General features: G+C 30.4%; 2 protein-coding genes across 2 annotated transcripts; both read right to left on the minus strand.

Moving 5' to 3' along the window:
• Positions 1-27: 27 nt before the first annotated feature.
• On the minus strand, positions 28-8,172 carry LOC103314392 (uncharacterized). The gene is made up of 6 exons (XM_015983138.2): positions 5,941-8,172; positions 5,817-5,889; positions 5,692-5,765; positions 5,430-5,640; positions 309-723; positions 28-259 (listed from the first exon to the last, which is right to left on the minus strand). Exons 1-6 carry the CDS (start codon positions 7,056-7,058, stop codon positions 111-113), a joined length of 2,040 nt encoding a protein of 679 aa, XP_015838624.2. The 5' UTR covers positions 7,059-8,172; the 3' UTR covers positions 28-110.
• Positions 8,173-9,708: 1,536 nt separating this feature from the next.
• On the minus strand, positions 9,709-11,453 carry LOC103314393 (uncharacterized). The gene is made up of 6 exons (XM_064354760.1): positions 11,432-11,453; positions 11,100-11,160; positions 10,679-10,993; positions 10,432-10,630; positions 9,989-10,376; positions 9,709-9,943 (listed from the first exon to the last, which is right to left on the minus strand). Exons 3-6 carry the CDS (start codon positions 10,825-10,827, stop codon positions 9,792-9,794), a joined length of 888 nt encoding a protein of 295 aa, XP_064210830.1. The 5' UTR covers positions 10,828-10,993; positions 11,100-11,160; positions 11,432-11,453; the 3' UTR covers positions 9,709-9,791.
• Between the last annotated feature and the right edge of the window lie 2,527 nt (positions 11,454-13,980).

Genomic DNA, 13,980 nt, shown 5'->3' on the forward strand with positions numbered 1-13,980 from the left:
ATAATTAATTCTTGTAATAAAGTCTTTTTATTTTATACATTATTTGTTGAACAATGATAAATTCATTTATAGCATAATAACTAACAATTAAGCTAAAATCACAGCGATCACTACTTACTCCCCTCCATTAATTTCATGCAAAGTATTTCAAAAATTTGCAACATGATGTCATGATTGATCTTCTCGATTTGCAATGAAGACACAAACAAATTTATAACATCTTTTACTGTATTTTCCCCTATTAGACATTTAAAAAAATCTAAAATGAATTCATTTTTACCATTAAAAAGTTTTGTTATTACACTCACTTGGAATGCCGCTCAAAACAACTGTAAGAAACTCTTCCAATTCCATTGAAAGCGTCTCAATTTTACCCTCTGAAGGTATTTTAGCGTTAGCACAACAATAACGTACATAATAATTAGCTTGTGTTACAACAGTTTCTTCAATATAATTTCCGAAAAGTAACAAAATAGATTGAATGACTGGCTCCTTAGCCAAAAACGATTCTTTGTTGTCGGCTAAAAGTTCGCACAAAATGTCAAAAATTGTTTTAGTGATCGGAAATTTGACTTCAAAATCGTCGAGTTCATCGTCGAATTGGATGTTAGAATGACGGATTTTGATGTTTTGTGGGAGCGATTCCAAGGAATCGGGAATATCGCAGTTCGTGTTTCTTTTCCTTTCGAAGAGTTTAGTCAGACGTTGGTACAAATCGCAATGCTAAAGAAACAAAAAAGAAATTACATTTTACGTAATCAATAATATCAACAAATTTCAGTTCAGGATTAAAAAAAAATAAAATTCTTGCAGCCTCTGCAGTCAAACTAACTGAACTCGCAACATAGCCGAGGGTCCTACGTTCAAATTAATATTTTTTCCTTCTATGGGAAGGCTTCACGAGGGCATTTTTGGTAATTTTTGACTATAAGGGTATCAGCCCGAATTTTTGAGTGGGTTCTACTTAACCCTTTATTCATTAAAATACAGTCTGATTCTTTTAGGGCCTACATTACAAACTTTTTAATTTTAATTTCTTTTAAACTTTTAGCTAGAGCTTGAAAATTTTAGGCGCAACTAACTTATTTTCTGACTCAACTTCCGGAACTTGGATAAACTGAAATTTATATTTCAATTTATTTTTAATTTTAATTTCATTTATATACACCAAACTTTATTGCACAAGGGTATTCAAGACAACTTTTGAATCCAGCAATAAGGGAATAAAATTTGTTGCATTTGATAACCAAATTTTCGAAAGATCAAAATGATCTAACACAGGTTTTTCAAATAGAAATGACTCTGTTTTATAAATGGCAATCAAAAGAACATCAGTTTTTATCTATTCCATCAACATCTGTCTCTGAAAGTTTTTGAAATAATCACAAAGCACGGATTTTAGCTCATTATTTTCATTTTTAATCAAGTAAACATTTGAAAAATACGGTAAGTGTGCTACTAATTAATAGAAATACTCAATTTGTCAATAATTTTTATTAAAGAAGTTCACAACTTGGTAGAAGACTGACTGAGTTACTTTACGTAATTCGCTAAGTTGTAATAAATAAGCCATAGTTAAATAACATGAGATCGAAAATATATTGTATTAGAGTAAGCCTTCAAAATGAAGTGTAACCTTAGCCACATCTTATGCTGCATAAGACAACATAATATCAAACGTGCGAACGTAAATAAACGACTGAAATGTGGCTAAAGTTCCGCACAGCTTTCTCTAATTTAAAATATGTTCAATTTCATATTGTTTAACTGCTTCTTGTAAATGAATCATTTAAAAACTAAATAAAATTTAAATTCAAAATTCTGAAAGTCGACTTGATTAACCATGAAAATTACGAATTAAAATCTTATTTCCAAAATGTAAGAGAAAGTATACAGGGTGGCTCAGCTAAGTCTTTTGAGCTTAATATTGAATGTGTTGATAAAAATCACCACAAATGTCGATATTCTTTCGACTACCATTAAGAAAATAGAAAATGGAAAATGATAATGATTTAGAAAATATCATACTAGTATAGCAATTTAACAGTTGATAATTTTGGAAATTCTCCAAGACTCTTCGAACCTGTGTCATTAAATGCTAAACAAAATATTTACTGATTATACAGAGTTCAAGAATAGTGATGTTTTGAATAAACCCCCTGCAAGTGAACATTTTGTACAAAAATTGATACAAACTATAGATACTTGGGTAAGTTTTACTCAGTTTGAGGAGGCAAATTCAAAAATGCAATAAATTGTGTGGCTACCATTTAAAATTTCAAAGTTGGCGTCAATATCTCGTTTTTGAAAACAATTTTGTTTTGTACAAAATTTCAAAGCCGTTTACTCGTATTGTGTATATTCTTATGACAACAATTCATGTTTTACCAATTTACATTACGTACCCAGATTTGGAGTGAGCAATAAAGTCCATTCGAAATTAAAATCAATAGTCAAATTGTTTCAACGTTGGCAATTCCATTAAAAATTAGTTGTCTAGGCTTCATTCCTATGGCAATGTGACAGGGTTCTAACATAATTTCAAAATTTTTGACACTGACAATTGATTTTAATTTCGAATGGACTTTACACCTAGTTATATAAATTTCTTCAATTAAAGCCATACAACAAAAAATCGATAGAATAAAGTAGCCATTTGGTGATTTCTTTATTCTATTGATGATTTTTTTATTCTATCGGTAAAAAAATTAACAAAAATTTCTCGATGTACCTGTAAGAGAAAACGTTGTATTGTACACGTAAAGCAAAGTTGGCATTATCTACTCGTGATTCCGTTCTGAAATTCGTGCTCCGCACTCGTTTCTTAAACCCATCACTCACAGATAATGAACAACTTTTCTTTACTTGTATAATAAACTACTGTTTCATAAGTTTGTGCTTTTTGCTGATTATGTTAGTAATAGGCTAATAGGTCAAACAGTAATTAAAATGACATGAGCTGTCACTTATCAATTATCATAAAAATAATTATCGTTTCCACCTATTAAATAACCCTAACCATTGTTGCGAAGTAAAAAGTCCGTTTTTCAAACGCTGGAGATAACCGGGAAATAGCTATCTAAGAGCAATGAGTACAAAAAATAATTTTTGCATCTGTAAGTAAGGCCCACTTGGAACATTTTTGTTTTTTTTAATACCAGCCTCCAATAGTATATTAAGTATCAAGAACGGTAAGGAAAGTTTACCGATTGAAGACAATTGTTTGGAGGACGACTCCAATTACTGTCTGAGATCGGCAATGCTTAACGTTCGTGATGCTTATGGCGTTTTTTGCACGATCCCTAAATTTTTTAAAGATTTATTAAATAATGTCAAAATAATTGTCAAGACAGCAGGTTATGGTCACCGCTTGCTACGTCCAAGGCGTCGACAAAATTACTTACCGACGCCTAATTTACTTACTGCCGCCTTTAGACGTAGCTAGAGTTCCTTTATTGGGAGAGTTGGGACACTGAACGTCAAACCGAGCCAATTTTGTATTATGTGGATAAGCTATATATTTCTATCTTTTTTTATTAAAAATTTTGTTAGTAACTTGTTAGTAATAATTTTTGTCAAATGACGTCAAATTTAGCCAAGGACGTAGGAAACGTAGAAATTTTGGGATTACTATTTAAAAAAAGAAAATTATTGAATACCTCCCCATATTAATGTTCACATTTCTGAAATTTTTCAATATTTATTTTAGTATTAAATACATAACTTAAAACATACTTCAATGCTAAAAATGCTTTTCTTTCAGTCACAATTTTTAGTTAAACATCTCGTCCCAAAAATTGGTCATCATATTTCCTGTCGTCTTTTTAAATTTTCTAAAAAATGATATTGAAGGTGTTCTCGTATGAAAAACGTAACAAAATCGTGAATTCCCAATAACTTTATAATCTGAAACAGAATCTAAAGTTCACGTAGCTACTAAAGGCGGCCAAGCAGTGACAGGTTTAACTTTTCTAAAATGAGAACCAATTTTGGGTTCAAGTACCTACGTATTTTATAAATGCATAGACAAATTCCCAAAATCTCATAGATTTTGTACATAACATTATTTAGACAATCCACTTTTCCAAATGCTTGTTAATAATAAACGTAAAACTTGGCAGGAAAGGTTCAATTTCTCTCTCTTTCATCGACGATTACCATTTCTTAAAGTTAAGGAAAAAATGTTTATGATGAAGAGTTTAGACGTAAAATTCTTGTACTTACAAAGAAATCTCTTTTAAAATTTGGAGTACATATAAAAAAAAACAGTGAATTGACGACAACTGCCAGTCTAAACCATTTCTAAACGCAGTTAGTCGACGAAAAATGGAAACATTTTTTGACAAATTTATTTGACTTTTCGCCAAATTTCAAGTGTAACACCACTGATTTCTATCCCAATTTGTTTTTTACACATTCCAACCGACGTATATGAAACAAAATTTTGGAAATTGACATTCAGTGTCCCAACTCTCCCAATATTCGGAAGTAAAATTACCGTTGGGGGCGCCTCTGAGCTAGGTCGAAAACAGGAACCATAAATGGCGGGAAAATGTTTATTTGGATATTTTGAGCGTTGTACGAATTTTGGGGCTTCACAATTATTACATTGCCTATGCGGAATGATTATTGCATCTTTGATGCAAGAAACTTATGTTGACAAATGAGAGATGACGAGGAAAACACGAATAACGAATGACTTTCTTTCTTTATTGGAAAATTATTACAAAGACATTGAAAAGCCTACCTTTTGGCATAATTTACGTTTAAATATATCAGCAGTTGTTAATCTTTATTGTAGTTTTGAAGATTTACCGCAGCATTTCATGATTTTTTCAGTGGAAAATTCTAACCTAAAATTCATAACACTTCACTAATTTATTGGTTTCTTGAGCCAAACTTTGTGTTCGCTGTGATCCATTACTTATAATCTTTAATTAGACAACTGTTTGATAACACTTTGTAATCAAAATTTAAATATTTTTCACTTTTTATCCACTTTCAAGTTCCAACAATAAATACTTTATACCACGAAAAACTACAGAACCAAAGTCAACGCTAGTATTTACCACCACGTACTTTTAAAGTAATTCTTTCTATTGTAAGTAATTAACACTATACACGCAAAATTGTTAAACAATTCATTAAATGTCAATTAAATGTAGAATTACGAAAATTTCGTTACTGTTTTCGACATAGTTCAAAAGTCATCACCAGAGGGCGTCTAGTTAATTTTATTTCCGAATAGGAACTCTAGACGTAGCAACTAGTAAACAGCACGTACTGTCTTGGAAACAGGCCTAGTAAACAATTAAATAGAGCTCAATCGTGCAAAAACGTCGTTAATTAAGATATTAGCTCGAATTTTTGACCAAGTTTTCCGACAACAATTGATATTTTACCGAACAAAATTACATAAAAGAACTCACCGTCGCATTTTCCTCAACAAATACCCACTTCTCCAACTCGTGATACCTGTCCCCTTTTGCAACATCACAAGGAAGCACCTTTTTGATAGTTTTAACAGTCTTATGGATGGCCCCAGTTGCTGTTTTCGCACAGGATTTACAAAAACTCCTCACACCATCAGTCTCATCATTGTCTTCAAGCAAAACTGTATCAAAATTGTAGTTCTGAGTCCTAAAACTGTCTAATTTCAAACCGACCTAAACACAAAACAATTTTATTGACTCAAGCAGTGATCGGAGTTCTGCTGTAATCATCGCAAAATATTCCATTTCAGGTAGCTCTTTGGTTGCAGCTTGCTACAATAAACAGTTTTGCAAAAAAATGCTAGTTGTATTAGCAATACTGACTTGTTCTTCTTGAATCGAATCAGTTTCGCCACAGTCTTCAAGCAAAATTTTATTTAAAAGATCGCCAAATGACCTAAAAACTATTTCATTTTTAAACAAACTTAAAGCATCGATCTAATTTTACACTGAATTCGGTTCGGAGAATTTTTGTTTTGTTATAATCGCTGCTAAATTTCCTGGATTTTCTTCCTCATACCACGATGAAGTCTTGGTATCAAATTCAGGTTGTTTAGACTCTCGCAAACTTATACTATCAGGAATATCTTGTCCCAAAGGAATTGACGCAATAGTTAAACTTTTACAAACTCTCAGACTAACACCATCAGGAACATCTATAGAATCTTTCCAAGTACTCGTACTATTACAACTAATTTCAACAATATCTTTGATTTGAGGTTCGATAACAGCAGCTTTGGCCAAATTCGTTTCACTTGACTTGAGTGGATCAGAAGATATCGTATCCTTTTTTTCCATATTTTGGATAATTCTCACTCGGTTAAAATTGTTCAAGTTCAGCTCGTTTATCTTACTTTCTGATGCACAACTTCTCAGAATATAATAATTAATCAATTCCGGATTCGATAATAATATTAAAAAGTGTGTCATAACTCGTTTCGAAATAACAGAGACCAGAACTTGGTACGGTAACGAGTTTTCCCAATCGATAAAATGGTTCAATAAGTTGAGAGTGAGTTGATGGATGAAATAATTCTTTGCTTTCTTTGAACCACTGCACAAGTGTGAGTATCTGTATAAGTCGTTGGTTCTTCTCCTATGAAACTCCTTCAAGTGTTTCAAATACAGATTAAGAACTCCATGAATGACAGCTTCATTATCGACATTCAACTGGACATTAACTATCTTAGTCAGAACTTCTTCGAGAATAATTCGACTTTCGTTACAAAAATTTGGGTCCTGACTTATGTAAACAAACCACTCTTTTATAAAATACTTGTCAATGTCCAAAGTTAATTTCTTGATTGTGGCCTCATGGTTGAAAAAACCATTCTCAAATTGTTTTACTTTAAAATTGAAAAGTTTTGGTAGATCTAGTGGTTTGTTACAATGAAGAAAATTCTGTATTGTTACGAAGCTCAGCCAAGTTGTCGATATTGTAAGAATTATCACATAGATGAGCAAATAAAGACCACTTACAGGTAATGTGTAATACTGGGAGCTCAGATATGCTACCAGCAATAGTAAAGAAGAAGCGAAAGGCTTCCAATAATTCATGACTAACATTGTGAAACACTTACTGTGATTGTGATATTTTTTGAGGTGTTATCTTATCTTTCACTTCAACAAGTGACTTTACTAGTAATCACTGATTGTCGAAAAAAGTTATTGATTTGGAGTATTTTAAAATTCAAATACAAATTTGTTTGATAAATGATAAGTGATACCGCATCTGTTTTTGGGTCGTATTCAAATAGCTTTGAACATTTGTTAAAAAAAAAAAAATTATATTTGTCTTTCCCAAAAAGTAATGTTTTATTTTCAAAATCGGATTATTTCCACAAAGGAATATAGTTTCATTTTACTTATTTTGCATTTAACTCATTATTAATCATAGCCGAGATCGAATTACCAAAAGCCCCAAAAAATTGTTTTGATTAAAAACAATCAAGTGAGCTATATTCTTGCATCTCGAATGTATTAAAGAATAAAAAAAAATGATAAGCGAAGGGAAAAGTTAATTAATAAACTTTTTGTCTATCAGGTCCAAAAAAATTTTTACAATGAAATACACAGGACGTTTTGACATAAAAATTTCATCAATTTTAGCTGATGATGGCATTTTTATGTCGAAACGTTCTATGTGTTTTATTGTAAAAAAAATTTTTTGTTTAATTAAAAAACCTGATATTCAAAAGGATTATTATTTATTAACAAATACAAAGGTCCAAGCAACTTTTTTAACAATGACAACTTAATTCTTGTAAATAATGAGATGGCATTACTAGGAAGAGGGTAAATTATACCTTATACTAGACTTAAGTCTTTGATGCCCTCCGATCTCCGGGTTTTAAATATTTTTAAGTGTGTTTTGCACGAGAAAAGAACAAACATTTTCTATAAACAAAAAAAAATTATTGTAATTTTTTTGGCGAAAAATATTGTAGTTTTTCAAATTGATCGAATTACTTCCACAAAGAAAAATCGTTTCATTATTGTCATAAAGTGAAGTATATTCTTGCATCTTGCATCTTTATTAATAAATAATAACCCTTTTGGCTATCAGGTCCTTTCATTAAAGAAAAGTTTTTTACAATAAAACACATACGACGTTTCGACATAAAAATGTCATCAATTGTAGCTGATGGCTTTTTTATGTCAAAACGTCCTTTGTGTTTTATTGTAATTTTTTTTGTTTATTAAAAAGACCTGATACCCAAAAGGTTTATTATTTATTAACAAAGTAACTTTTTTGACCATGAAAACTTAATTCTCGTAAATAATAAGATGGCATTATTAGAAAGAGGGTAAGTTATACATTGCAGTACTTGATGTCCTCCGATCTCTGAACTTTAAAAATGTTGTTAAGTGTATTTTGCACGAGAAAAAAACAAACATTTTCTATAAACAAAAAAAATATTTGAGTGTAGGGACCCTATCAATTTTTTTGGCTAAAAATTTTTCAAATTTATCGAATTACTTAGACAAAGAAAAATTGTTTCATCATTGTCATAAAGTGGAATATATTCTTGCATCTTGAATTTATTAAAGAATATTTTTTATTTGATAAACGGAGTGAAAAATTTATTAATAAATAATAATTCTTTTAGCTACCAAGTCCTTTCATTAAAGAAAAGTTTTTTTTACAATTAAACACATACGACGTTTTGACATAAAAAATGTCATCAATTGTAGCTGATGGCTTTTTTATGTCGAAGCGTCTTTGTGTTTTATTGTAAAAAAAATGGTTGTTTATTAAAAAAACCTGATAGCCAAAGGTTTATAACTTATTAACAAAGTAACTTTTTTAACCATGAGAAATTAATTCTCGTAAATAATGAGATGTCATTATTAGAAAGAGGGTAAGTTATACTTTGCAGTACTTGATGTCCTCCGATTTCTGAGCTTTAAAAATTTTGTTAAGTGTGTTTTGCACGAGAAAAGAACAAACATTTTCTATAAACAAAAAAAACTATTTGAGTGTAGGGACTCTATCATTTTTTTGGCGAAAAATATTGTAGTTTTTCAAATTGATCGAATTACTCCACAAAGAAAAATTGTTTCATTATTGTCATAAAGTGGAATATATTCCTGCATCTTAAATTTATTAAAGAATATTTTTTTTGATAAATGAAGGGAAAAATTTATTAATAAATAATTATCCTTTTGGCTATCAGGTCCTTTCATTAAAGAAAATTTTTTTTACAATAAAACACATACGACGTTTCGACATAAAAATGTCATCAATTGTAGCTGATGGCTTTTTTATGTCGAAGCGTCTTTGTGTTTTATTGTAAAAAAAAAATTGTGTTTATTAAAAAAACCTGATAGCCAAAGGTATATTATTTATTAACAAAGTAACTTTTTTAACCATGAGAAATTAATTCTCGTAAATAATGAGATGTCATTATTAGAAAGAGGGTAAGTTATACATTGCAGTACTTGATGCCCTCCGATCTCCGAGCTTTAAAAAATTTGTATGTTTTGCACAAGAAAAAAACAAACATTTTCTATAAGCGAAAAAGTTTATTTGAGTGTAGGGTTTTTACGAAAAATGCCATTTTAATTTATTTCCAGATATATCAATTATTGCATTTTTCACCATATTTTTTTTCGACTATTTGTTATTATTTTCCAAATTATGTTCCCTAAGTTTATGCGTATAAACTAAGGACCAAGGAATGTTCATGTATTTGTGCATAGTAGAAAAAATTAGTAAATTTGTATTAATCGTATTTTTCTTTGTTAAAAAAGTGTAACAACATTAAAGACATTAACATTAAGCTGAAATCATTGGCGTTAGCTGATTACTGCTTCAAATAGTTTGAAACAAAATATTTCAAAAATTTGCAATATGATATCCTGATTGATCTCCTGGATTTGCAACGAAGAAACAAACAAACTGATAGCACCTTTTAAAGTGTTTTCCCCTACCAGACTTTTAACAGAATCTAAAATTAAACCTAAATAAACTAAATAAACCAAAACAAACTTACCTGGAATGCCGGTTAAAACAACAGAAACAAATTCTTCAAGTTCCATAGAAAGCGTCTCAATTTTACCCTCTGAAGGTATTTTAGCATTGGCACAACAATACCGTAGATAATAATTCGCCTGAGTGACAACATTTTTTTCAATACAATTTCCGAAAAGTAATAAAATAGATTGAATGACTGGTTCTTTAGTCAAAGACGTTTCTTTATCATCTACCAAAAGCTCGCAAAAAATTTCGAAAAGTATTTTAGTAATCGCAAAATCGCCGAACTCATCGTCAAATCGAAGATGTTTGTCATTTTGTTGAAGGTATTCAAAGAAATCGCCTGTTTCGTAAGAAAAATTCTTTTTTTCGAGAAATTTAGTCATACGTTCGTAGAAATCGCTGTTCTAAGAAGTTAAGAAGTGAATTTTGACTGTTATTCATTTTCTAAACACAACTCACTTTCGCTTTCTCCTGTTTAAACCACCACCTCTTTGATCCATCAAATGTTTCATCCTCTGGGCAATTCTCTGAAAGTGCAATTGTGATTTTATCAATGACTCTCATTACAGCTTTAGCACACGTTTCTAAAATACTCGACATTCGATCCTGGGGTTCGTCATCTTCGAGTAAAATTTTATCTAAAATATCAGCCAATGACCTAAAAATTCTTCATTTTCAAACAATCTAAACATAACCAAGTTTTTACGGTGTTGCTAAACTGGATTCTGTAAATCTTCGGTGTTTTCTTCTAGTCCTTGTGAAATTAGTAACTTTTTCGTATTCAAGTTTCGGGTTTCCTCCTTCAAGTCTTTGGGTTTGTATCAGTTGTATTGATGGAGTTTTGGTATTTTGCATAATTTTCACTCGATTAAAATCATTAAACTTACTACTATCAGGAGCGCAACTTCTTAAAATATAATAATTGATAACGTCCGGGTCTGATAATAAATTCAAAACGTTCGTTGTGACTTGTTTACAAATAATGGAAATTAGGACTTGGTATGGAAACGAATTCGCCAACTCCCAACTGACGAAATGGTTCAATAAGTTAATTGTGAGTTGATGAATGAAAAAAGTTTTTGCTTCCTTTGAAGTACTTACTATACGGGTGCGAGTATTTATACAAATCCCGACTTTTCAGACTCCTCTGAAACTCCTTCAGGTGCTTCAAATACAAATTAAGAACTCCTTTAATGATAGTTTTGTTATCGAGACTCAACTGAACTTTAATCATCTTTCGGAGAACTTCCTCGAGAATGAACTGACTCTCATTATTAAAAGTTGGGTCTTTACTAATGTGAGCAAACCACTTTTCGATAAAGAACCTCTTGATATTTAAAGATAGCCGTTTGATTGAGGCGTCAGTGTTGAAATCATCCCTTTTAAAATTGAAGAGTTTTATTTGCAAATTTAGCGGTTTGTTTTGTTGCAGGAAGTTCTGTATAACAACGAAGCTCACCAAAGTTGTCAATATAGTAACAGTTTCCACATAACACAGCAAATAAAGATCACTTATAGTGAATGTGAAAAACTGGGTGCAAAAACATATCACAAGCAAGGAGAATTTAAACCAAGTGAACGATTTCCAAAATAATATAAAATAATTGATGACGATGACATACATTGTGTAAAACTTATTCTAACTCAGAAAACAAGTTTTCTGATTGGCGTTATCTTGATTAGATAATTCTTTATATCAAGCCAGTTTTTTTTAATAGTTGGAGAGACAAATTATTAAAATAAAATTCATTTTATCTATTATAGGTCTTGGGAACTTAAGGCCCCTGCGGACTTTAAATATTCTAAATGTCTTTTTTGTAAAAAAAGATGCATCTTTTTGGAACATGCTTTGTGTACGAATTCTGAAGCCTCTTAGTGTTATCTTCATTACCGTTATCACGACACTTTATCAAACTAGTTTAAGATACAAAATTATCAAAAGAAAATATTGTACATATTGAAAATTTAAGGTCCTCCGCTGCGTCGGGCTTTAAATACTTCCTTAGACTACTATAATTTAAGGTGATGGTTAGGTTTATGAAATGATTGGAATCCTGACTTTCTTCATATTTTTAATGTTATATTCGACTAGTTTCGCCTATTACGGCATTATCAACAACTATTGTCATGATACAAGACACATTCCCTTACTATAATTTGTTATGTGTTTCGCAAAGGAAACGAAATGCGGCTTTTTAAAACAAATATTTCTTTCAAGCAAAAAAAATTGAGTGTAGAATCCCTACCAATTATTTTAAACTCTTTTCGCGAATAATAATTATTGCTTTTTTTCAAAATTACAGTATTACTTCGTAGACTAATGAAATACATTCATGAAACCTTAGATCTATTAAAAAATAATCAATTTTTCTATAAGCGACAAAAATTTATTTTAATGTAGGATCCTTACCTTAAAAATACATTCAATTTCAGAGCTATTAAAATTATTTTTTTTAAATAACCAAAAGTCCAGCAAACAAATTGACAATTTGTAAATTTCACAACTCACAGTTTTGACAGAATGCAATTGAGCAGAGCGGCACATTTTTTTTACATGTAAACCAATTTCAAAGCTAACTAGATGAGAATCATTTAAAAACACATTGTATTGAAGCCCTCCAATGTGTCGAGTTTCAAATATACCCTCAAGACTCAATCTAAAATATTTTGTTAAGTGTGTTTTTTGCACAGGAGGAGAGAAACAAATACAAATTGTTTAAGGTCTTGGGGTTGAAACTTAAAGAAGATAATATGAGTAAGAGGAGAACTCCAAAATTCAAATTCAAAATTCACATTATAATAAAAAATCATTAAATTTACGTTATTTGTTTGCGAACTGCTGCTTCGACTACAACAATTACCTTATGTGCTTCGCCGTAAGTCCTAATCATGACTTTATTCTAATAATCATTATTCTAATAATGGTAGTCTAGGGACGTAAACTTGATAAAAAAAATTCCAAACCTCCTAAAACCACCAAACTTATTCGGTTGAAGTGATCAAACAGGGGCCCAGCGGATTTAAATTTTGATCAAAACTAAAGTAAAGCCAAATTAAATGTTGACAGTGTCAAAACTATGAATACAGTTATTTGTTGCAACAATTAAATTTTATTTTAACAGAGAAATTATTCCAGTGACCCTTAAACCCTGTACCAATACTTCGGAATTAAATAACATATTTAAAAATAACAATTCCGAGATTTTATCACAATCATTTTATTTCTACACTCTTTTAGTACCAGGTAGATCGTAAACACCCTGTATTTTCTGTAAGCAAAAACTTTTTTCGCGAATATTGTTTAAATGTTTGAAATAATTTGTCCATAAAGAAAAATTGTGTCAATATTCTAACAAAGAGAAAAATGTTCTTGTAAACTTTGATCTACTAAAGTGACAAAAATTTATTTTAACGTAGGATGCCTATCCCTGTAATCAGCAGAGATAAACTATAACAGCTCTAGATATTTTAAAATTCCATTTATTCAAAACTTAAACATTCATTGAAACCACTGGGTATTCAACTTGCATATTACAATATTAATAAAAATAATAATTTTTTTAGTAAACTTAAAGATAAAATACCTATTTGTAGTCAGTCTGAATTAATATACTCTGTACCTTGTAGAAACCTTGACCTAACATATTGGACAAATAAAACAACACCTGAAAAAGAGACTATATCACCGGTATGAATGCCATAATCTGGACTCAGATGCGACAAAAAAACGCATTATTCTCACACCACGTAACAATAGGCCATCATTTAAATTTTGACAATGTAACTAAGTGTATGAATATCCGTGAAGATACTGCCAGTTTGAGTCAAACATATGCGGGTCTTATTAGAAAAATTCCAGACCCCAAGTAACATAAGATCAAAATTAAAATATTTTAGTAAATTTCATTAAATCCATTATTAAATCCACTGTAATGTAAAAACTTTTAATCTGTTGTGAATGTATTTTTATATTTATATTTTATGTTGTCACCTCTTTTTAACTTTGAC

This window comes from Tribolium castaneum, chromosome 2 (genome assembly GCF_031307605.1).
Source record: "Tribolium castaneum strain GA2 chromosome 2, icTriCast1.1, whole genome shotgun sequence".
In the NCBI taxonomy this organism is placed as follows: domain Eukaryota; kingdom Metazoa; phylum Arthropoda; class Insecta; order Coleoptera; family Tenebrionidae; genus Tribolium; species Tribolium castaneum.

Excerpts from the sequence above, each read along its gene's own strand:
- LOC103314392 (XM_015983138.2), bottom strand. The coding sequence starts at position 7,058 with ATGTTAGTCATGAATTATTGGAAGCCTTTCGCTTCTTCTTTACTATTG. Across the intron at positions 5,641-5,691 it reads GAACTCCGATCACTGCTTGA|GACTCAGAACTACAATTTTG; the intron begins GTCAATAAAATT and ends AGACAGTTTTAG. Across the intron at positions 724-5,429 it reads TTGTTGAGGAAAATGCGACG|CATTGCGATTTGTACCAACG; the intron begins GTGAGTTCTTTT and ends TTGTTTCTTTAG.
- LOC103314393 (XM_064354760.1), bottom strand. The coding sequence starts at position 10,827 with ATGCAAAATACCAAAACTCCATCAATACAACTGATACAAACCCAAAGA. Across the intron at positions 10,631-10,678 it reads GAATCCAGTTTAGCAACACC|GTCATTGGCTGATATTTTAG; the intron begins GTAAAAACTTGG and ends AAGAATTTTTAG. Across the intron at positions 9,944-9,988 it reads TGTTTTAACCGGCATTCCAG|ATTCTGTTAAAAGTCTGGTA; the intron begins GTAAGTTTGTTT and ends GTTTAATTTTAG.